The 23900-nt window shown below is 37.8% G+C and overlaps 1 protein-coding gene across 3 annotated transcripts in view; it reads left to right on the top strand.

The window, feature by feature from the left end:
* Dis3l2 (DIS3 like 3'-5' exoribonuclease 2) overlaps window positions 1-23900 on the top strand; it is a 345312-nt gene that overhangs the window by 60927 nt on the left and 260485 nt on the right. For 2 of the 3 annotated variants that reach the window (XM_052192651.1, XM_052192652.1), the window contains exon 6: window positions 6490-6531. The exons of the other annotated variant lie outside the window; for it this stretch is intronic. In XM_052192651.1, coding sequence (XP_052048611.1) covers window positions 6490-6531 — 42 coding nt within the window. The remainder of the gene's footprint in view (window positions 1-6489; window positions 6532-23900) is intronic. 3 annotated transcript variants of the gene reach the window in all.

Below are 23900 nucleotides of genomic sequence, written 5' to 3'. Positions count from 1 at the left end.
TCCAGCTTCTCATTCTGTTTCTCCTCTATTGTCCTTGGGTTTTGCTTTCATTTTTGTCATTATTAACAGTGGTAACTTGAGTTTCTCTTTGCAGTGATCACAAAAAGGACAAATATCTCTCTACTCAGTCCCCTTTTTATCTTTATTTGAGACAGGGTCTTAAATAGTTCAGGCTGGCCTTGAACTCACTATGTAACTGAGGCTAGCCTTGAACTCCTGATCTTTACATTTCCACTGGCATGTACTCCTTCCACTATGCATGTGTCTCCTAAGTTCTTTGAAAGCAATAGGGATTGATTGTATCTGTAGACAAAGTGTCAGGGTACATGATGTCCTAACATTCAGTAGGCAAGGGACAAAATGCAAAGCCACAAATATGAAGTGAATATAGAGTCAGAAATAAAAGAGATGCTTTATAGATTGGTACAGAGAAAGGGGAGTGACCCAGATCATTGGCTTGAAATACATATTGTTAGCAGGGGGAATGTAGTAGGCCATGTACTACTTTGCCATTGTACTTATGTGGAGAGTGAACCAGTTATTGTGGCTGATTTTAGAAATCTAGTCAGGAATACCAGCACATAACACAGAAATGGATGTGAGGACTGCTGGGAGCAAGGATGGTATTTGAATAGTGCTATTTCTGATGTAAAGTAGAGGCGTGAGTTTGTTAGACATAATGAATGCCTTAGTGTGATAAGGCTAATTCTCCTGAGGAACTCAGCTTGAGAAAGGTAGTATAGAGGAGCAATGCAGAGAAAAGTGGAGTGACAAAACATTCTGTATATGAAGGGGGTATCAACAAGATTATCAGCTAGTCCTGGAGAGGGCCATGGAATGCTTTTTGGAAATAAATTTTGGGAGGGAATAATGACTGGGAAGAAAATTAAGTATGGAGTGTGTAAAGGACCAGAAGACTTGATCTAAGAATGCAAGCTGCTTTAGATTCAGGAGTTTTCATCAGCTGGGTGATTTATATGGGGCAGAGTAGTAGCTGTAGATGCTTTCTCCTAAGGCCCCAGCACAGGCAGATTGTGCACTTGAAAACCTAGTGTTTTAGTCCATTTTGTGCTGCTGTAACAAAATATTTGAAAATATTTCTAAAGAAAAGAAGCTTGTTCTTACAGTTTAGTGGCCAAAAGCATACAGATTCAGTTGTGTATGAGGGGAGGGGTTTCAGTTCCAATTTGATTCTTTGTTTCTGCCTCTGAATTAATTTCCTAATTGAGCCCCACACTCACCCTTACCCTTTGCCACTTGCTGTAGGCATTGACCTTTACTTGAATATTATAGAAAGAAAGAAGGACAAGATTGAGAGTGTGTTGCACTGTCAGAGGAGGAAGGACTCCATGACCTGACCATCTGTAAAGCCTTACCTCCTGATGTATGAGGAGGGCATGCTCAAACTGCAGCGTCCACTGATGGTTCCAGAAAAAAAAAAAAAACCCTTCACCATGGGTTGTAACATTGCCCAACCCTTCTCTGTATCCCTGAACACATGAACAGCTGGGAGTGGAATCTGTGTAACCATCTATGACGGTATCTGTAGCTGGTAAGTGCTGTTGTTTCAGGCTTTTGGGGTAAGATCTGGTTGTCATTGGAAAATGGGTTGAGCATTGGCAGCTGGGACATATTGGCTCTTTCTGCCACTTCTCTGTGATATACACTTGGTGTTCAGTGTGCTGTTCCTTTTGGATTAATCTGAACGCTGGCACTCCACGTGTGGTCCATGTGCCAGCAGCCCCACACATTCCTAAGATCTACTCAGTGCATTAAAATCCTCGGTTAACAAGGGCCCTGTGTGATCTGTCCGAGCATTAGTATTTAAAAAGTACTGATGATTAAGGAGAACAGACTAGTGTCCTTTTGTGTTTTGTGTCCTTAAAAGCATATCTTCAAGGCTCCTCTGTGTTGTAACACATCAACATTTTGGGGGCTTGGTGGCTATGATACATTGGATGGCTGAACCACATTTTATCTTCTCAGCAGTTGATGTACATTCACGTAGTATTGTAACACTTCTTTACCTTCCAAACAAAGAACTGAAGAGAGGACGTGCATATACACACACTGTTTTAATTGGAGGGCAGGCTTCTGTGAGTAAAGTGATGTGAATCCCCCTATGTAGGTTCCAGGTGCTCCCTGTATTCTCTCTCCCCCCCCCCCCAACTGTTAGCTGTAGCAAATGGAGAGAGATTATTCATATAGTTGTAGGCAGAAAAATATGTTTATTGACTAAAGGTTAGGTTGATCTGTTTTGAATTGTTTTTATTCTAAGAAGAGTTCTATAACCTTTTTCCTTCCCATTTTCAGAGACCTTTTAAGTTCAAGTAGTTACATCATTTCTCTTAATAGTCTCCAGTTTCACTCATTTTTCCCAAAGAATTACCTCTTAGCGTCTATCTGTAATGATGCATTTTTCTGTTTTCTTTCCATTAATTGAGACCACGTTTTAGTTCTTTTCAATATATTTTGAAATCTTATTGAAAGTCAACAAAAATTTATCACTTTTACAGAGTGGGGGCCAAAATACCCGATAAATAAGTGCAGATTGCTTTGGGCACACAGTTTGGTGCATGCTTTCAGAGAGTTCAGATCTGGTTTTAGAGGGTTTGGTGCATGGTTGCTTGGCCCTATGAACATGGTGTCGGGTCAGTATGAGTGTATGGAGGAGGCCGTTGGCTTCAAGACAGACAGGAAGCAGAGCTCAAGCAAGGGACTCAGGATTAGATATGACTTTCAAAGTTGAGGACTTAGGTCCATTTGGAGTCCATGTTTATGCAGGGTGAGAGAGAAAGACCTAAGTTCATTCTTCTTCACATAGACCTTGAGTTTTACTAGCACCACTTGTTGAAGGTGCTGTCTTTTCTCTAATGAGTTTTGGCATTTTTGTCAATTGTCAGTTGGCTATAGTAGTGTGGTCTTGTATTTGGGCTCTCAGTTTTATTGATCTATGTGTCTGGTTTTGTAACAGCACTTTATTTTTCTTCCCATTACTATAGGTGTGTCATATAACTTGAAATCAGGTGTAATGATATCTTCAGTAGCATTCCTTTGCCCAGAATTACTTTAGCTATTTGTGCTTCCATATGAATTTTAATATTTTGTTTTGTTTTCTGAGAAACATACTGGTCTTTTGATTTAGATGGCACTCAAGCTGTAGATTGCTCTTGGTAAGAGGACCATTTTTTACAGTATTAATCCTATCAATTCATGAGCATAGAAAGTCTATCTTCTAGTGCCTTCTTCAATTTTATTCTTCAGTATTTTAAAGTTTTCATTTAGAGATCTTTCACATTTTTTGTTAGGGTTATTCCAAGATGTGTGTGTGTGTGTGTGTGTGTAGCCCTTATTCTTTCTCATTAAGTTTGTCGTTGCTATATAAGAAGGTTACTGGCTTTTGTGTGCTACTCTATACTCCTGATGTTTGATGAAAGTGTTTATCAATTCTAGGATTTTTTTAGTGAATTCCTCAGGGTCTCTTATATGGAATCTTATCACCTACAAATATAATCTATTTGTATCTCTTCTTTGTTTCACTTATTGCTGTAGATAAGATATCTAATTCTATATTGAATAAGACTGGTGATAGTTGACTCCCTTGTCCCTGATTTTAGTCTAAATGCTTTTGACTTTGCCCCATTTAATATAATGTTGCTCTACGTTTATCATATATAACCTTTTGATGGTTAGATACAATCTTTTTATTTTGAATTTATTTCCAATTTTCCAGTGTGTGTGTGTGTGTGTGTGTATTTGATAGCAAGGGAGGGAGGAAAAGGGTGGGGGAGGTGTGCTCATGTACCATCCTTGATAAATCGTCCACATTATTCAATGAGGTAGGGTCTTTCAAAACAGAGCTTGCTGATATTGCTTATTTTGATATCACTATACCTGATTTCAAGTTATACTACAAAGCCAAGGTAACCAAATCAAATCAAAACAAAACAAAACAAAACACATAGTGCCAGCACACAATCCAGCAGGTGGATCAATTGAATTGAGAGCCCAGATACAAGGCCACACAATTATAAATATCCTCTGTCTCCACTTTCAGAGGCTGCAATTGCAGGCAGGTCACTTTCCCATCCAGCATTTGTGTGGGTTCTGGGGAACTAAACTCCAGGTCTTGTGTTGTATGGCAAATGCTAAACCATTGAGGCATCTCCCAGCTCTCTTCAAGATGTTAAATGAAAGTATATTAGATTTTGTAAGTCCTTTCTTTATATCAAGATGACCGTGTGGTTTTTGACCTTGAGAGGGTTTATGTAGTTTATAACATTTGTTGATTTATGTATTTTGAACCATTCATGAATCTGGAACCAACTTGATCACTGTGAATAATCTTTTTGAAATTTTCTTGAATTTGTTTGGCAAGTATTTTGTTGGGAATTTTTGCATATGTGCTTGTTATTTTCTTGTTGTGTCTCTAGGTTTAGTATAGCTTCATAAAAGTTTGGTAACATTCTTTTCTATTGTATGGATAGTTTGAGGAACATTGATGCTAGTCTTTCTTTGGAGGTCTGACAAAATCCACCAGTGACTCTACCTGGGCCTGGATTTGCTTTTTTTAGTTGGGAGATTTTTAATTATTGGATCAGTCTCATTGCTTATTATTGACTTATTTAAATTGATTATCTTACCATGGTTTTGTTTTTGTGGTCTTAATACATCTAGAAATTAGTTCTTTTTGACTTTGTGAATTATGGAATTTATATTTGTATGTAAGACCTAATGATTTTCTGCCGTTTGTCTCGTACACTGGCTCCCCTTTTCATTCCTAATTTTATCTATTTGGAGATTCTCTCTTTTGCTTAGTTTGTCTGAGGGTTTGTCTACTTTGGCTTTTTCAAAGAGCCATCGTTGTCATGGTTGTATTATTTTGTTTTGTTTCCATTTCATTTAATTCCTCCCCTGATATTAATGATTTCTTTACATCTACTGATTTGTTTGCTGTCTTCTTCTTGAGATATATCATTAAGTTATTTTTTAAAGATCATTCTCATTTTTCTGTAGGCAATTGGAGCTATAAACATCCCTCTTACATGTCTGTTTGGTATGTCATGTTTCCATTTCCATTCCACTCTAGGAGTGGCTTTATCTCCTTCGTGATTTCTCCTTGTTCAGTGCCGTGGTGCTTAGGCTCTTTGGGTTTATACATATTCTGTGGTTTTTCCTTCTGTTGCTTTATAATCATAATCCATAGTGATCAATTAGAATACAAGGATCATTTTGATTTTCTTGTATCTGTTAAGAATTGCTTTCAAGGGTCTGGAGAAATAACTCGGAAGTTTAAGAGCACTTGTTCTTCCAGAGGACCTGGGTTTAGTTCTTAGCGCTCACCATGCTGGCTAACAACCAGCTATAACTTCATTTTTAGAGGATCTCATGTTCTCTTCTGGCTTCCATGGGTACTGCATAGACATAGTGTGCAGATTCATGCAGGCAAAGCACCCATATGCATTAAAGATTAAACAGAGAACATTTAAAGGCTGGAGTAGTCAAGAGCCCTGGCTGTTCTTTCAGAGGACCCCAGGCTGGAGGGTGGTTCAGTGGTTAAGAGTACTGACTGCTCTTTCAAAGCTCTTGAATTCAATTCCCAGCAACCAATTCCCAGAGGGTTGGTGTCTCACAAATGTCTGTAATGGGATCTGATGCCCTCTTCTGGTGTGTCTGAAAACAATGACAGTATACTCACATACATAAAATAAATAAATCAAGTTTCTTATAATGGATGATATTTGACTTGCAGATTGAAAGTTTACCAGATGAACATTTAGGAGAGAAGAAAACATTTCAGGCAATGTATTTAAAGAAGTAGAAGCATTCGTTCCTTTTAATCTAAACTGCTCATGTAGGGACCCGGCATTATAGTAATAGTGTCCCATTAGACCACAGTCTTTTCAAGTCCGACTGAGATTACATTCTAGATTTTTTACTTCCTGGCTCTGAGCTTTGAAGTGGAGAAAGTATTCACTTGTAAATGGGGTGTTTGTTGGTAGAAATTAATGACTTAGAGTCATCTAGGATAGTCCTTGGGAAGTCATGGGTGCTTCTGAAAGTGTGTGTTTCATTTGTTTCTTTTACTTCTCTTGTAGCCAGCCATCTGATGCCTGGCATACAGTAGGCAGGGAGTAAAGATTTGTTGAACAACCTCAGATTTTGACAACATTAGAAAAACATCTGGTTCATTTCTTTGATGTAACACTTTGTGACTAGAAAAAAAGAGCATATGGTGAATTCACTAGGTTTTGTGATCTTACGAAGCAGAAATTTGTTTTCTTAAATACTAAGTGACACTGATGGGGAAAGCAGCAATAGTTCAGGCAAGTTTTCTAGGTGTTTGTACATGGGAGCTAGATAGAATTTTTCTCTCTGAATATAAAATATAAATTATTCTGTTTTCTTTCTTCCTTTACCTATCTCCCTCCCTCCCTCCCTCCCTCCCTCCCTCCCTCCCTTCTTTCCTTCCTCATACTTGCTGTGTAGCCAAGGATAACCTTGTCTCTGCCTGGAGTGCTGGGATTACAGGTATGTACTTTCATGCCTGGTTTTTAAATAGTGCTACACCTTAAACCTAGGGATAATTATAAGGTATGTTGCAAAAGATACAAAAACATCCAGATGATAGAGTGCTATGGAAAAGAACTGAAAGTTATATCATTTGTTAGGTGTGAATGCACCTATGGGGGCCTTACTTTCAAAGCTTTTGTCCCCCAAAGATCCATCTGAGTTTTATGTGACACTTTTGGACGCAATATTGAGCAAGGCCTTTTAGCTCAGTGCACACAGAAGCCCATATATTATGTCACTGGGTTTTGGAAAAGAAATAAAGGTTGTTAACTTTTGGAAGCCAGGATCTGTAAGCTCTGATCTGTCTCCTGCATTAATTAACAGCAGAACAATTTTAGAGAGGGAGATAAGTAGTCTTTCCTGATTTGATGGTGAAAAAGTGGTGTATTAGGGGTGTGTGTGTGTGTTTGTGTGTGTGTGAATGTGTGCACATGCACATGTGCAAGTATTGTGGAGGCTTCCTCACAAGTCTCCCTCCTCCTTTTGGTTGGAGGAGTTATGTTTTGCTTGGGGGTTGAGCATATGATGTCAAAATGCTGTTGACTAGATAAGCTGATTTCTATACCTGTCCATTCTAGAAAAGTCTATTTGAAGTCATTCTTAAGTGGATTATTTAATTTTCCCTCTAGAAAATAGTTTAAACACTTTATTATCTAAGGAATTTATGGCAATGTGTACTCAGTCCGTAAGTGATTTTAAAAGAATGAAATTGATAAGGAGTAATTTTACTTTTTTGTCCAATCTTTCTTTTGTTCCTGTTCAACTTGCTGCTTGCCATTTGATGGGAAGGAAATTATTTAAGGGCAGGGCTTTATAAGATGGAGGGACTATGGTCCTCACAGCTTCATTATAGGGTATCAGGTTCACAAAGGGCTTTTATAGGGAGGGAATGAGGGGGAGTAGACAGGAAGGACATATGCTGGGTGGAATCTTCTTCATGGACCTGGCTTCTTGGGCATAATTCCTCTAGCTCTTATAGACATAAGTTAAATCTCTTAGCATGGTCTGGAGAGATGGCTCAGCAATTAACAGTACTGGATGCTCTTGCAGAGGTGCTGGACTCAGTTTCTAGCCTCATATGGTAGCTAATGACCATCTGTAGCTCCAGTTCCTGGGGATATGACACCTTCTTCTGGCTTCTCTGCACTGCATGCATGTGGTGCATAAAATAAAAATTCAAACCTTAGCAGTTTCACATTTTGTGTTAAGGTGTTGCACAGTCCTAATGTAAGAAGCTGTGTTAACCCGTTCTAGCTTTATCTCAATGTTCCAGATGTTCTGACTTCTGAAAAATGAAAGAAAGACTATTGCCTTAGCTAACATAATGATGTGGGTGCATCTTCCCTTTCCAATTTAGAATCCTGGGTAAAAAGAGGGGACATGACCTTACGTAGACCAGGTCAGATTGGAGTGGTCATTGTTACACCTTCCTGCCGTTTTGTCCACAAGCTTTTTACTGATACCCCTTGTTGAGAATCCATCAATACAGAAATCAGTCTTTGCTTCTATCTTATTCTTTAGGCTGCCATCTTTTAATCTTTCGTGCTGGGGCACAGTCTATGTGCATGAGCCTTTACCCATGTTCAGGAGGAGTTATGTAGGAACTAGGAGGAGCCTGGAGCAGTGACGTGTATGTAGGTGGGTACTTTTGTGCAGCATAGAAAGCTAGTATTTTGATGATCCTGTTTCCTCATCTTGTATACTTGTCACATCAGTATGTGTACTTTGTGAGATTCCATCATACTGGGTATTTATGGCTTGTGTACTTTTCTATATGCAAATAAAACTGGATTATACTGATTAAAGGTATTAGAACATGAGGAAAATTTAATGGCATTCCTCTGTACTACTTTTAATTAGTACACAAATATAATTAAGTTTTTTATAATTTATTTTTCTCTTATGTATGCTAGAGTTCTGCCTGCATGTCTATGTGAGAGTGTCAGATCCCTTGGAACAGAAATTATAGACAGTTGTGAGCTGCCATGTGGGCATTGGGAATTGAACCTGGGTCTTCTGAAAGAGCAGCTATCACTCTTAACCACTGAGTCATCTCTCCAGCCCTTTTAATTTAATTGTGTTTTAATAGTAATTATTAAGATAAGCATGATGGATTTGGCTACAAATTTTCCAAAAGCAAATGCTTTTCCAAATAGCAAAAGGTAAAATAACATTTTACCTTTGTACTTTACTAACCTGTTATATTTCCCATCCTTAGTGGTTTCACTGTGTAATTCAGACAATATCAAGCAGACAGACAGTGATTTGCCTTGGTAACTTCTCTTAAAGGGGGATGAATTAGGACATCAAACTAAGTATTGAGCCACAAAACCAGGTACCAGTGTTCTTATGGTCTTAGTTCTGTGTGTGCTTCCTTGTATGGCCTTGTGTGGCATTTAGAGGATGAGGTGTATGCTATGCTGTGGGTGTTCTACTGTAAGACTGTGGTGGAGATTACTGAGAGTAGCTTACCCTTGCTTTGTTCTGATTAGAACTAGTGAACTGAATTTGAAAAGTGTGGATCATCTGGGGTAAAGTTTACATAGCCACAATTGTCTACTTTGCCTGACTTTATGGTCTTCAATAGGATGTCCTTATCATAGGTTTGAGTACCTGCTTCTTGAATGGTTTTCTATGTTGCTAGTTTTCTATCTTGCAAGTTTTCCAAAGCCCAAGATGATGTACTTTTTGAGTCAGTATGAATTTATATTATACCCCTTCTTCAGACTTTTGAAGCAAGCACCGGAATCTGTCTGCACATAGGCTGACAGGTTAAGTCATACACTGATGACTTATCATGCTTGGGGTAAGTTCTCTATTCACTGAAATGCTGAATTAGTGCTTTAGCAGAACATTTGCAAAAATAAATGCAGCCATTAGGGCTTGTAAACATATTTGATCCATAAAGTGTGTCTGTATTTAAATATTTATTATTTATTTATTCATTTAGTGTGTGTGTGTGTGTGTGAGTGTGTGTGTGCTACAGCTCATATGTGCAGGTTAGAAGAAAGCTGTGTGGGAGTTGGTTCTTTCCACTATGTGGGTCCCAGGTCTTCAGGCTTGGCAGGAAGTGCGTTTACCCACAGAGCCATCTTGCTGGTTGTGGTAAAACAATATTTTTATTTATACCTATTTAAAAAGTTAATTGTATAACTAAATGACTTTTTTTTCATTCCTTGGTCTTTGATGTTGAGTTCATAGTTTTGCATTTTTAAAAGCTAGAAATATTATAACAGTGCTTTTAGGGTAAAACATCTGTCAATATTTCCATTATAAAGTGTAATTTTAAAGAGTTTAGAAGTCAGCTGTAAAAATTTGTTCTTGGCTGATACTTAGTATACAAAAAATCTCTGCCCAGGGTAATTTTCAGAATTTTTTCAGCAGCATAAACTAAGGTTACATGGTAGAAACAGCCTACATGGGGCACATTTTTTGTTTCTATCAGTGTAGGGAACACAGCTTTTAAAAATGATTCATAGAAAACAATATTAATTTTTGAGTTGTGTTCTTAGAAAATTGTTGGTTTTAAAAAAAACTTACTTCATCATCTAAAAGGTATCCTTGCTTAAGATAAAAAAAAAATGAGGCTGATGTGTTGGCACACACTTTTTTTTAATTCGATATATTTTTTATTTATATTTGAAATGATTTCCCCTTTTCTAGCGCCCCACTCCCCAAAAGTCCCATAAGCCCCCTTTCCTCCCCCTGTTCTCCCACCCATCCCTTCCCACTTCCCCGTTCTGGTTTTGCCCTATACTGCTACACTGAGTCTTTCCAGAATAAGGGACCACTCCTCCATTCTTCTTGTACCTCATTTGATGTGTGGATTATGTTTTGGGCATTCCAGTTTTCTAGGTTAATATCCACTTATTAGTGAGTGCATACCATGATTGATCTTTTGAGACTGGGTTACCTCGCTTAGTATGATGTTCTCCAGCTCCATCCATTTGCCTAAGAATTTCATGAATTCATTGTTTCTAATGGCTGAATAGTACTCCATTGTGTATATATGCCACATTTTTTGCATCCATTCTTCTGTTGAGGGATACCTGGGTTCTCTCCAGCTTCTGGCTATTATAAATAGGGCTGCTATGAACATAGTGGAGCATGTATCCTTATTACATGCTGGGGAATCCTCTGAGTATATGCCTAGGTGTGGTATAGCAGGATCTTCCAGAAGTGACGTGGCACACACTTTTTAACCCAGCATTCAGGCAGAGGCAGAGGCAGAGGCAGAGGCAGAGAGGCAGAGAGGCAGAGAGGCAGAGAGGCAGAGAGGCAGGCAGAGAGGGAGAGGCAGAGAGGGAGAGGCAGAGAGGGAGAGGCAGAGAGGGAGAGGCAGAGAGAGAGAGGCAGAGAGAGAGAGGCAGAGAGAGAGAGAGGCAGAGAGAGAGAGGCAGAGAGAGAGAGAGGCAGAGAGAGAGAGAGGCAGAGAGAGAGAGGCAGAGAGAGAGAGAGGCAGAGAGAGAGAGAGGCAGAGAGAGAGAGAGGCAGAGAGAGAGAGAGGCAGAGAGAGAGAGGCAGAGAGAGAGAGGCAGAGGGGCAGAGAGGCAGAGAGGCAGAGAGGCAGAGGCAGGATCTCTGTGAGTTCAAGGCCAGCCTGGTCTACATAATGCCCTGTTTCAAACAACCCAACCTAACCCAACCCAAACCCCAGTTGTACTACTACCCCTACCTGAAGCCCAAATTGGAGGAGCTTGCAGAACTCCTTTGTGATCAGATTCCAGCAGTTCCTCTTAAGGTCAGTTTTCAGGGTTGTCAGTGTTCAGGGCTACACAGTGACTTTGTGGCTTCAGATTCTTTTTTATTACCTGGTCTACTTTGTTGAAAAGTAGCTTTCCTTTTAGTATGTAACTTTGCTGTTTACAGAGGAAGTCCTACTGAAGGAAACAAAACAGAGGCATTTTTATGCATGGCTGGAGACTTAGCCAGTAAATCTGGAGATCTTCTAGTTAATGTAAGTTTCTTACTAAATCTCTGGGCTTGTGTTAACTTGAAGCCTTCAATAACAGTGTAGATAAGCATTTTGCTTTTATGTTATCAAGTACATGTGGACATATAGTTTTGATACATTTTATAGTTCATGACCAGTCCTTTGCTCTTTTCGAGAGTTTCTTCGTAGTTAAGTCCCATAAGTAGATTTCCTCCAGAGCAATTTCACATGAGATACCTAGACTAGCCTTCTAATTGACAATAGTTGCCTCTTGTGTTACTGAATCGTACAAGTACATTGTGTAAAGCCTTTAGGGAACATTTGAAATTTTGTTAGTTTGAAATGAAACACTACTTTAAGTGAAATATGAATTTGAAACAATACTGGATTTTATGCATTCATTTAGAAATATAGTACTCATGGTAGAAAACAAATACTTTTTTTTTAAAATTTGATACATTCTTTATTTATATCTCAAATTATATCCCCTTTCATGGACCCCCTCTCCACAAAAGTCCCATAAGCCCTCTTCCCTCCCCCTGTTCCCCAGACACCCCCTTCCCATTTCCCTATCTTGGTACGCCCCTACACTGCTGCACTGAGCCTTTCCAGGACCAGGGGGCCTTTCCTTCCTTCTTCTTGGGCATCATTTGATATGTAAATTGTTTCTTGGGTATTCCAAGTTTCTGGGCTAATATCCACTTATCAGTGAGTGCATACCATGTGTGTTCTTTTATGATTGGGTCGCCTCACTCAGGATGACATTCTCTAGTTCAACCCACTTGCCTAAGAATTTCATGAATTCATTATTTTTAGTAGCTGAGTAGTATTCCATAGTGTAAATGTACCATATTTTCTTTATCCATTCCTCTGTTGAGGGGTATCTGGGTTCTTTCCAGCTTCTGGCTATTATAAATAGGACTGCTATGAATATAGTGGAGCATATATCCTTATTACATGCTGGGGAATCCTCTGGGTATATGCCCAAGAGTGGTATAGCAGAGTCCTCCAGTAGTATCATGCCCAGTTTTCTGAGGAACCACCAGACTGATTTCCAGAGTGGTTGTACCAGCTTGCAATCCCACCAGCAGTGGAGGAGTGTTCCTCTTTCTCCACATCCTCGCCTGCTGTCTCCTTAGTTTTTTATCTTAGCCATTCTGACTGGTGTGAGGTTAAATCTCAGAGTTGTTTTGATTTGCATTTCCTTGATTACTAAGGATGTTGAACATTTCTTTAGGTGCTTCTCAGCCATTTGATATCCCTCAAGTGAAAATTCTTTGTTTAGCTCTGTACCCCATTTTTTGATAGGGTTATTTAGCTCTCTGGAGTCTACTTTCTTGAGGTCTTTGTATATCTTGGATATTAGCCCTCTGTTGGAGGTAGGGTTGGTAAAGATCTTTTTCCAATTTGTTGGTTGCCATTTTGTCCTATTGACAGTGTCCATGCAGAAATCTCCAATTCCAGTGTAACACCCCTGAGTTTGTTCCAGTTTTCCCTTCCCCACACTTACATTTCCTTTTTCTGACACAGGAAATTTGGCCTTTATTTTCTAATACATAGTTCTGTGAAGAATGGTGTGGATATTTTGATTATACTACATTGACTATATATTGCTTTTGGTATGATAGTCATTTTCATAGTATTGAATCTACCAATCCTTGAGCACAGGAGGCCTTTCTATTTTCTGTAGCCTTCTTTGGTTTCTTTAGAGTTTTAAAGTTTTCGTTGTACAATTCTTTGCTTCCTTGGTTAGTTTACTCCAAGTGTTTTTTTTTTTTTTTTTTTTTTTTAATAAATGCTACTGTAGATGAGGTTGTTTGCCTGGTAGATAGGGGTCATTTTTCTGCAACCTTGTCAGAGTTTATTATTATTACTTTAAAAAAATAGTCATTTTTGACTGGGATGAGGTGAACTCTCAATGTAGTTTTGATTTATAGTTCCTTGATGGCTAAAAATATTGAGCATTTAAAAATATATTTATTGGGTATTTTACTTTTTTGAGAAGTATATTTGTTTAGATCATTTATTCACTTATGGATTATATTACTAATTTGTTTCTTATTAACGTTTTGATCCTCCCCACCCCAGCACATGTGTGTATATGTGTCTGTGTATGTGTGTGTGTGAGTACTTTTATTACTTATTTGTGCTAATGAATGTGATTGAGAATTTTTAATGCATGTACTTAGTTTTTCTTTTAGGTTTTGTAAAACCTTATTAGGTTCTTTTTTATCTACATCAGTCACATCTTATTTATGCATTGCCTCTTATCAACATGATTTGGGCCATTTTGTCCCTGGTAATACCCAGTTTTCTTCAAATTGTTTTGTCTAAACCCCAATCACAGATAATTCTCTCTCTTTCCCTCCCCCCCTCTCTCTTTCTCTCTCTCTCTCTCTCTCTCTCTCTCTCTCTGTGTGTGTGTGTGTGTGTGTAGACCAGAAGTCAACTGCTTCTTTTTCTTAGTATCTAGGGCCCACCCACTTTAAGGATCACTTACTAGGACCTAGACAATACTGATTAGGGTGGACTGGTCAGCCAGTGAGGCCAAGGAGTTACTTGGCTATATAGTTCCTGGATTTATAGGCACATGTCATCATTGCAAGGTTTTTTATGTGGGTTCAGTGATGAAACTCAGGTTACATGGCAGGCACTTTCTGCCTGAGCCATCTCCCTATTTCTGTATTTTCTGGTAGTTATTTTTGGTCTGTTAGTAGAGATCAACCATACAAACTATGCCAAGCCTGGAATATGGCCCTTATTTTGGTGCCTGATGCTCTCTTGCCTGCAAACATCTTCACTAAACCTGTCTCATTTTAGAGATAGTTTGCAGGCTGAATTTACTTTTCAGTGAGTTCCAGGATATTGAAGTATCTGTGAAATGTGGAATGCATTTACTACAGGGTGGTAAGATGTGGGAATTTGAGATTAGATACTAGCTTAGCCTCTATATAAATAAAATATTTAAATATAAATGATCGTTATTTTAGTTGACAAGTTATTGAAACATTTAGGTTATTTTCTTTTCTGAATAGTATTATATTTCTCCTTTGATTCTGTGTCAGAAATTGGTGTAATTCTAAAAGGAATAATATTTGATTCAAGCAAGTATTAACTGCCCTATCAGTATACTTCTAGGAATACAAACACAGAATTTTCTCTAAAAAGGATCCTACTTGGATCATTTCTAAGAAAACTTGGATCTTTATTCTTTACTAGGAGACACATGTCCATACTCCACTGACCTAGGGAAGTTTCAGTCTAGTCCTTATCTATGAGTATGCAGGTCATATAATTGAATGAGTTAGCTATAAAAAACTTGGCAAAAGTTGGATTGAAGCATCCTCACTTGGGCCTTTCTTCTTATTAAACTTCTTAAGGTCTGTGGGTTATATCATGGGTATTCTGTACTTTTTGGCTAATATTCACTTATCAGTGAGTATATACCATGCATGTCCTTTTTGGTCTGGATTACCTCACTCAGGTTGATATTTTCAAGTTCCATTCATTTGCCTGCACAATTTATAGTGTCCTCATTTTTAATAGCTGAATAGTATTCCATTGTGAAAATGAACCACATTTTCTGATACATTCTTCAGTTGAGGGACATCTGGATTGTTTTCTGTGTCTGGCTATTATGAATAAGGCTGCTATGAACATAGTGGAGCACATGTCCTTGTGACATAGTGGAACATCTTTTAAATATATGCCTAGGAACAGTATAGCTGGGTCTTCAGGTAGAACTATTCCTAGTATTCTGAGAAATCACCAGATTGATTTCCAGAGTGGATGTACCAGTTTGCACTCCCACCAGCAATGGAGGAGTGTTGCCCTTGCTTCACATCCTCGATAGCAAGTACTGTTACTTGAAGTTTTAATCTTAGCCATTTTTATTGGTGTAAGGTAGAATCTAAGGGTTGTTTTGATTTGCATTTCCCTCATGATTAAGGACTTTGAATATTTCTTTAAGTGCTTCTTAGCCATTCGGGATTTCTCTGTTGAGAAGTCTCTGTTTAGCTCTGTACCCCATTTTTAAATTGGGTTATTTGACTTTTTTGGAGTCTAACTTCTTGAGTTCTTTATATTTTTTGGCTATTAGCCCTTTATCAGCTATAGGGTTAGTGAAGATCTTTTCCCCATCTGTAGGCTGCCATTTTGTCCTATTGCATGTCTAGAAGCATTTCAGTTTTGTGAGGTCTCATTTGTCAATTGCTGACCTTGATGCCTGAGTCATTGGTATTCTGTTCAGAAAGCTGTATCCTGTACCAATGAGTTCAAGGCTATTCCCCACTTTCTGATCTATTAGATTTAAGTGTGTTTTGTTTTACATTGAGGTCTGTGAACCACTTAGACTTGAGTTTTGTGCAGGGTGATACATGTGCATCTATTTGACTTCTACATGCAGACATCCAGTTGGACTTGCACTTTTTTGTTGAAGATGCTTTCTTTTTTCCATTGTGTGGTTTTGCCTTCTTTGTGAAAAATCAAGTGTCTATAGCTGTGTAGCTTTATTTCTAGGTCTTCAATTCTGTTTGACTTGTCTATCTTTGTATCAATACCATGGGATTTTTAATCATTATTGCTCTGAAGTATAAGTTGAGATCAGGGATGGTGATTCCCCCAGAAGTTCTTTTATTGTTGAGAATTGTTTTCGCTATCCTGGGTTTTTTGTTTTTCTATATGAAGTTGAGAATTTCTTGTTACATGTCTGTGAAGAATTGAGTTGGAATTTTGATGGGGATTTCATTGAATCTGTAGATTGCTTTTGGTAAGATGGCCATTTTCACTATATTAATATTACTAATCCACGAGCATGGGATATATTTCTATCTTCTAAGATCTTCTTCAATTTCTTTCTTCAGGGACTTGAAGTTCTTATCATACAGGTCTTTCATTTGCTTGGTTAGAATCACACCAAAATATTTTATATTGTTCGTGGCTATTGTGAAGGGAGTTGTTTCCCTTATTTCTTTACCAGCTGCTTATCATTTATATAAAGGAAGGTTACTGATTTGTTTGAGTTTATTTTATATCCTGTCACTTTGCTGAAGTTGTTTATCAGCTGTAGGAGCTCTCTGGTGGAATTTTTGGGGTTGCTTATGTATACTATTATATCATCTGCAAATAGTGATACTTAGACTTCATCCTTTCCATTTAGTATCCCCTTGATCTCCTTTTGTTGTCTAATTGCTCTATCAAGAACTTCAAGTACTATATTGAATAGATAGGGAGAGTGTGGGCAGCCTTGTCTTGTCCCCATTTTTAGTGGGATTGCTTCAAGTTTCCTTCCATTTAATTTGATGTTGGATGTTGGTTTGCTGTATATTGTTTTAGAAATTGGAGAGACCCAATTTAACAGCCCACCAGAATGTTCTAGGAAAAAAAAAAATGCAAACACACCCAACAGGAGTAGACAACAGGAAATAGCTGAACTCAGGTCTGAAATTAACCAATTAGAACAAAGAGAACTATATAAAGAATCAACCAAACCAAGAGCTGGTTCTTTGAGAAAATAAACAAAACAGAGACAAAAAATAAACAAATCTTAGACAAACTAACTAAAGGGCACAGAGACAGTGTCCAAATTATCAAGATTAGAAATGAAAAGGGAGCCATAACAACAAAAAATTATCTGATCTTACTGCAAAAACCTATACTAGACAAAACTGGAAAATCTCAATGAAATGGATGATTTTCTAGACATGCCATGTACCAAAGTTAGATCAAGATTAGGTAAATTATCTAAACAATACCATACCCCTCACCGTCCCCCCCCCCATGGAAATAGAAGCAGTATTTGAAAACCTCCCAACCAAAAAAGGCCCAGGGCCAGATGGTTTTAGTGCAGAATTCTACCAGACCTTCAAAGAAAATCTAATAACAATACTCCTCAAACTATTCCACAAAATAGAAACAGAAGGAACACTTCCTAATTCACTCTATGAAGTCAAAGTTACTCTGATACCTAAACCACACAAAGAGCCAACAAAGAACAAGAACTTCAGACCAATTTTGCTTATGAATTTCGATGCAGAAATACTCAAAAAAGTCTCGCAAACTAAATGCAAGAACACACATCAAAAACATCAAGTTTTATCACGATCAAGTAGGGTTCATCCCAGGGGATGCAGGGACGATTCAATATATGAAAATCTATCAACGTAATCCACTATATAAAAAATGCAAAGAAAAAAGTCACATGATTATCTCATTAGATGGTGAAAGAGCCTTTGACAAAATACAACACTCCTTCATGTTAAAATTTTGGAGAGATCAGGAATTCATGATGCATAATGAAAACAAAGACTTTTAATGTCTCCCTTCTGATATTCAGAGTGTTAAATTAGTATATCTTTGGGTTTGATATTGCTAGAATGTTTGACTTAGAAAAGATTGTTCTTTGAGTTGCTGACTGAGTTTTAAAAAAATATTAAATGAATTTTGCTTGGGATTAGTCCTTTTTTGTCTCCAATTTTTATATTGCCTTTAAACCTATTTTAAAATTTTATAATATATATTGCCGAGAAGTAGTGTTCTCAGTATTAATAATTATAAGATCAAAACATTGATCAACTGTGAAAAAATATTGGTTTTATATAATTTATTAGTATATCCTATAGCATCAAATATTCGGCTGACTTAGTTCTTCCTATAAAATAAATATTCCCATATCAAAGCTTTAATAAATGATAAAATTATATGAATACCTGACAATGTTTTAAAAATAAATTTCATGCCAGGTGTGATGGCAATAGCTTGTAATCCTAGCACTCTGGAGGCTCAAGCAGGCTGATTGTTGCACGTTTGAAGGAAGCCTAGACTACATAGTGAGTTCCAGGGCAGCTTGAGCTATGGAGTGAGATCCTGCCTCAAAAAAACAGAGAAAAAGAAAAATGCTTTATGATATTTTATTAGTAATTGTTTAATTTGTAAACTTCATCTTATGCTGTATACCTAGTGTCACTGAAACATGTCCTGAGTGAAAGACAATGCAAGAGGAAAAAGCTTAAGAAACTGGTCTAGTCTCAATTATTTCTCTGCTGTGGTGTTTGGTACAAGAACAGGCATGTGCCCCAGAGAACCTGGCCTTGGGGCTCTTGCAGAATACTTTAGTGAGAGATTCTTTTTGTTTATTGGATTAGTTAAGAAGATGGGACATTATCTGGAACTACTCGTGTTTGTGTCCTTCATTCCTCTCTGTGAGGAGAGGGGCTATTGTGATAATGCAGAGCTGATACTGAGGGAAAGTGAGTAGGGCTGACACATCACACACACACACACACACACACACACACACACACACACACACACACTAATGTAAATACTGTTGAGAGTCAGCTTCTTGGGAACTTGAAAACAAGGATTGTTACAATTCTGAGCTTGGGTCCTCTGTGCTACCATGTCTCAGTAGGAGACAGTCACAGGAGACAGTTGGGAAGGTTAAGTTGAACATGATCTGGCTGAGAAATTTAGTCAGCAGAGTGCTCAGTGTAAAGGGCTCCATGGTCAATATTCCCAACTCTGTACCTGGAATTCGAAGCACATGATTAGCAGAGTGCTTGGCCTCCAGCATGGCTTCCTTTCTGCATGTGGTTCCCTGCAGGAGTCGGGTCAAGAGCTGTGTGCCCTGGTCCAGCAGATTTCCCATGCCTACTCCATTCCTGCACAGGATCTGACTGAACAGGGTGAACCTTACAGGCAGGGTACTAGTTCCCTACTTCTCCTGGGCAGAACCCAATGTTCTGCTCACTTCCTTCACACTTCAGTGCCTGTGGAAGACTCTTAGCTTGGACATCTGTTGCCCTGGTTACATATGCTGGGGGATTAGAGAGGTGGCTGTGGATCTAGGGAGAACCTGTGTGGCCTAGATCTGCAGGGTCAGTGTGGCTCCCTGTATGCAAAGAATGGGAGCTTCTAGCATGAATACAGCCAGGAAGCTGACAACTGATCCTTGACTGGCCTGATCCTTAACACATACAGCACAAGCCTGAGTATTAGGGAATACAAGAGGATTGAATTCCATTTCACTTTCTGCCCCTCATCAAGAGATTCCAGCATTAGAGGACCCAGAAATAAACCTTTCCTTTTACTGTAGTTTTGCTTTTTGAAAATCTCTTGTTCTTATTTTATTATTTTTACCTTTATCTTTATTTCCATATTTATTTTCCAATAGGCTTTTTATCTTTTTTTTCTCTTCCCTTTTCTTACATTTTCCTTTTTTTTTTTACTTTCAATGAGCCCCCCTTCTTTAGTTTTGTCTCTTTTATTTCATTTATATATATTACTGCATTTACTTCAACCAATTTTAACTTTGTAATTTATTCGATGTTGTTTTTCTATTTTCATTCTTTTACTTTTGTGGTTTTTTACTTTTGTGATTTGTTGGGTGTTGGTGAAGCATCAGTTCTCTTCTTGCTGCAGTATGGTGTCAAGGTTTATCTTTTAACAGAGAGCTGTTCACAGAGAAGCCCTAAATAAAGCTAAAGGAAGTAGCCATTCCTACAGATACACAAATTAGAACATAGAAATAAAACAAGTATGAAAAGCATTATGACTTCCCCAAAAGTTCATAACTCTTCAGTATCTGAGTCCAAAAGTATAGAAATGGTTGAAATGCCATAATTAAAATCTATAGGTTGAAAAATTGGTTGGAGAGATGGCTCAGCAGTTAAAAGCTTTGGCTGCTCTTGTAGAAGTCATAGGTTCAATTCCCAGCACCCACATGGCTCACAATTGTCTGCAGTTCCAGTGCCAGACAGTCTTATATCCTCTTCTGGACTCTGCTGGCATCAGGTACGCACATGGTACACAGACACACATGTGGGTAAAAGACTCATAAATAATAAAAATTACAAAAAGTGGAAAAAAGCATCAGTGACTTTAGAGATGATTCAAATAAGCAGAGGAATGGGGTAAATAGGTAAATTTAAGACTTTGACCAGAAATCCAACAGCTTGGATGAAAGAAAGGTTAACAAAAAGTGATCAAGATCTCAGACAAAATAACAGTAACCCTCTAATCTTAGAAATCAAAGGTCAATAGATCAAAACTTAAAACTCAGTGAAAGCATCTAATAGAATAGACTAGGTTCATGGAAGTACTACAAATTTGTTGTAGAATAAAGGAAACTGAGTCTCCGTTGTCAGCATTCTGTTTCTGTGAAGAGACACTATTACCATGGCAACTCTTATAAAGGAAGGCATTTAACTGGGGCTTGCTTACATTTTAAGAGGTTTAGTCTATTATCTGCATGACAAAACATGGTAGCACACAGGCAGGCATGGCGCTAGAGAAGGAGCTAAGTTCTGTTTCTGTCTGAGGGCTACAGGAAGAGAGAGAGCTATTGAGTCTGACTTGGGCTTCTGAAACCCCAAAGTCTACCCCCAGTGACACACTTCCTCTAGCAAGGCCACACCTACTTCTAATCTTGCTCAAGTATTGCCACTCCCTAATGACTGAACATTCAACTATTTGAGCCCTTAGGGGCTAATCTTATTCAAAGTACCACACTAAGTCACAGAGTAATGACCTAAAGATCTTAATGAAATTACAGCAGAAAATAACTCAAATCTAGCAAGTCAAAGGATATCCAAGAATACAAGGCCTCTTGGATCCCTAAAAGACATGCCTGGAAGCTTTCCATGTTATATTAAAGCACAGAGTATTTAATGGAGCCGGTGAAATTGCTCAGTGCGTAAATGTGCTTGCTGTCAAGCCTAATGAGCTGAGTTTGATCACTAGAACCCGTATGGCGGAGGAGGGAGAGAACCAACTCCCTAAAGTTGTCTTCTAGTCACCATGTGTTTCCCATGGGACATGTGTACGCACTCACTGAACACAAATGAGTAATGAATAAGCATAACAATTAAATAAAAAAGTACAGGACAAACAATACTGAACGCTGCAAGAAAGAAATGTTCGATAAATTATATAGGTAAATCTAGTGAGATAGCAGCAGACTTATTAGCAGATATAGTAAACTCTTGTAGAACATGTACTTACTAATTCAAACCCTGAAACAAAACTACCAATCAAGACTACTGTAATGAGCAGTTATCCTTTAAAATCAAAGGGTAAATAAAGACCTCCTGTGATAAGTATAAACTAAAACAATTCATGGTCACTAAGCCTGCATGTCTGAAAATGTTCACGAGAGTATAATATGGAAGAGGAAGAAAGCCCAAAGTCTGAGCCTGGGGAAACAGGAGAATGAACAGTGGCAAGAAGGAAAGAATCAAATTTTTGCAACTCATAAAACCACTTAGCCTCTAAGGCAGGGAAGGGAGAAGTTGGTACCTATGTAATAAGAAACCTAAATATAAATGGTCAAAACTCTTCAACTAAAAGACGAAGACTGTATGAATGGTTTTAAAACAAAACAAAATTCAGGTGTCTGTTGTCTATAAGAAACTCACCCTTGTGTCAAAAATACACAAAGATCCAAAGTGTAAAGGGTAGAAAATAGCATCCCAAACAAATGGAATCCAAAAGAAATTAAGAATAGTATACTTATTTTGATACATAGTAGACATCAAGACAAAGTTAGAAGATCATTGAATATTTTTAAAGGAAACAATCCATTAAGAAGATGTAACAATTAAACATATGTATACCCCGAATGTTGGTGTACCTAGTTTCATACAGTATGGGACATAAATGGACAAGTGGACCCAGATGCAGTAGCAACAATGGCTTCAGTGCTCTATTGCCATTTGTATATTAGCCATCCAGATAAATAGAAATATTAGAGTTAACCTACACCACAGGTCCTATCAGTTATCTGTAGAACATTTTATCAGTTGCTGTGGAATAAATATTATTTTGAGAAGTCCATAATACTTTGTCCATAGTAGACCATCTTTTAAGGCTTAAAGGAAGTCTTAACAAAGAAAAAGAAATCAAAACAATTGATTTTTACCATGTCGTATTGAATAAACTAGAAGTCAATGACAAGAGAAACCACGAGACTACAAATACATGGAGATTCAACAGTATACTTTCAAATGATCAGTGAATCACTTAAATCAGGGAAGAATTTTGAAAATTCCTAGAAGCAAATGAAAAGGAAAATATGAGTTGTTTTAACCTATGGGATGCAGCCAGGGCATTTCTAAGAGGGAAGTGTATAGCTCTCTGTGTTTACATTAAAAATCAGAGAAAACACAAATAAATTGCTTAATGATAAACCTTAAGGTCTTAGAAAAATATGCACAAGCCAAGTCCCACCTTAATATATGGAAAGAAATAAGAATCAGAGATGAATTTAATGAAATAGAGAGTAAAAAGAAAAACAAAAGATAACAAAGAGGTGGTTCTTTGAAGAGAGAAACAGGTTTGAAAGACCATTAGCCAAAGTGATGAGAGAGAGAGGAGAGAGAGAGCAAATTAATGAAATTATAGCTGAAAAGGGGAAACATTAAAGTGGTATCATAGAAATTCAGAATATTATTAGATAATATTTTAGAAACTTAGCAGTTCAATAAGCTGGAAAATCCAGAAGGAATGGGCAAGTTCTCGGGTACATGACCTACCAAATTGTGTCTAGAGGATGGAGCAATATGAACTCATTACAGTGAGCAATGGACAGGAGCAGTCATGAAGACTCTCTAAAGAAAAGCCCACAACTAGATGAACTCACTGCTAGACTGTACTAGACCTTTGGGGATGAACACCAAAGCTCCGATAATTATTCCCTCAAGTAGCTATAGGCTGGTATCTTGATGATCATAAATAGAAAAATTATCAGTACAATACTTGTCAAAACAAGTGAACAACACATTGAAAAGATCTTAGAACGCGATCATGGTTTTATTGAAGAAATGTAAATATGGTCCAACATATAGAAATCAGTGAATGTAACGCAGCACATGAGAAGATGAATCAAAGACATAAATTACACGAATATCTCATCAAATATAGGAGAAAACCTTTGACAAAGCTTAAAACCTCTATCATGACCAAACTCTGCATTAAAGGATAATATCGCAATATAAGAAAGCTTGCATATGATAAAATCATTCTCAACATTATATCCAGTGATAGAACCTGAAAAGGTTCTTTTAAAACAAGGAACAAGAAGGGGATTTCTACTCCTTCCTCTATTACTTAATATAGTACTTGAATTCTTAGAGCAATGAAGCAAGAGAAAGAGACAAAAGCGATGCAAATAGAAAAGGAATGTTTGCTGTCAGTGTATAAGCCAGTGCTTCTCAGCCTTCCCAAAGCTGCAGTTTTTCAATACAGTTCCTCATGTTGTGGAGACCCCCAACCATAAGATTATTTTCATTGCTACATCATACCTGTAGTTTTGTTACTGTTATGAATCATTTTGTCAATATCTGTATTTCCCCGATGGCCCCTGTGAAAGGATCATTGACCGCCGCCCCAACAGGAT

This window comes from Apodemus sylvaticus, chromosome 9 (assembly GCF_947179515.1).
Source record: "Apodemus sylvaticus chromosome 9, mApoSyl1.1, whole genome shotgun sequence".
Classification (NCBI taxonomy): domain Eukaryota; kingdom Metazoa; phylum Chordata; class Mammalia; order Rodentia; family Muridae; genus Apodemus; species Apodemus sylvaticus.
This window is presented reverse-complemented; position numbering and strand designations above follow the sequence as displayed.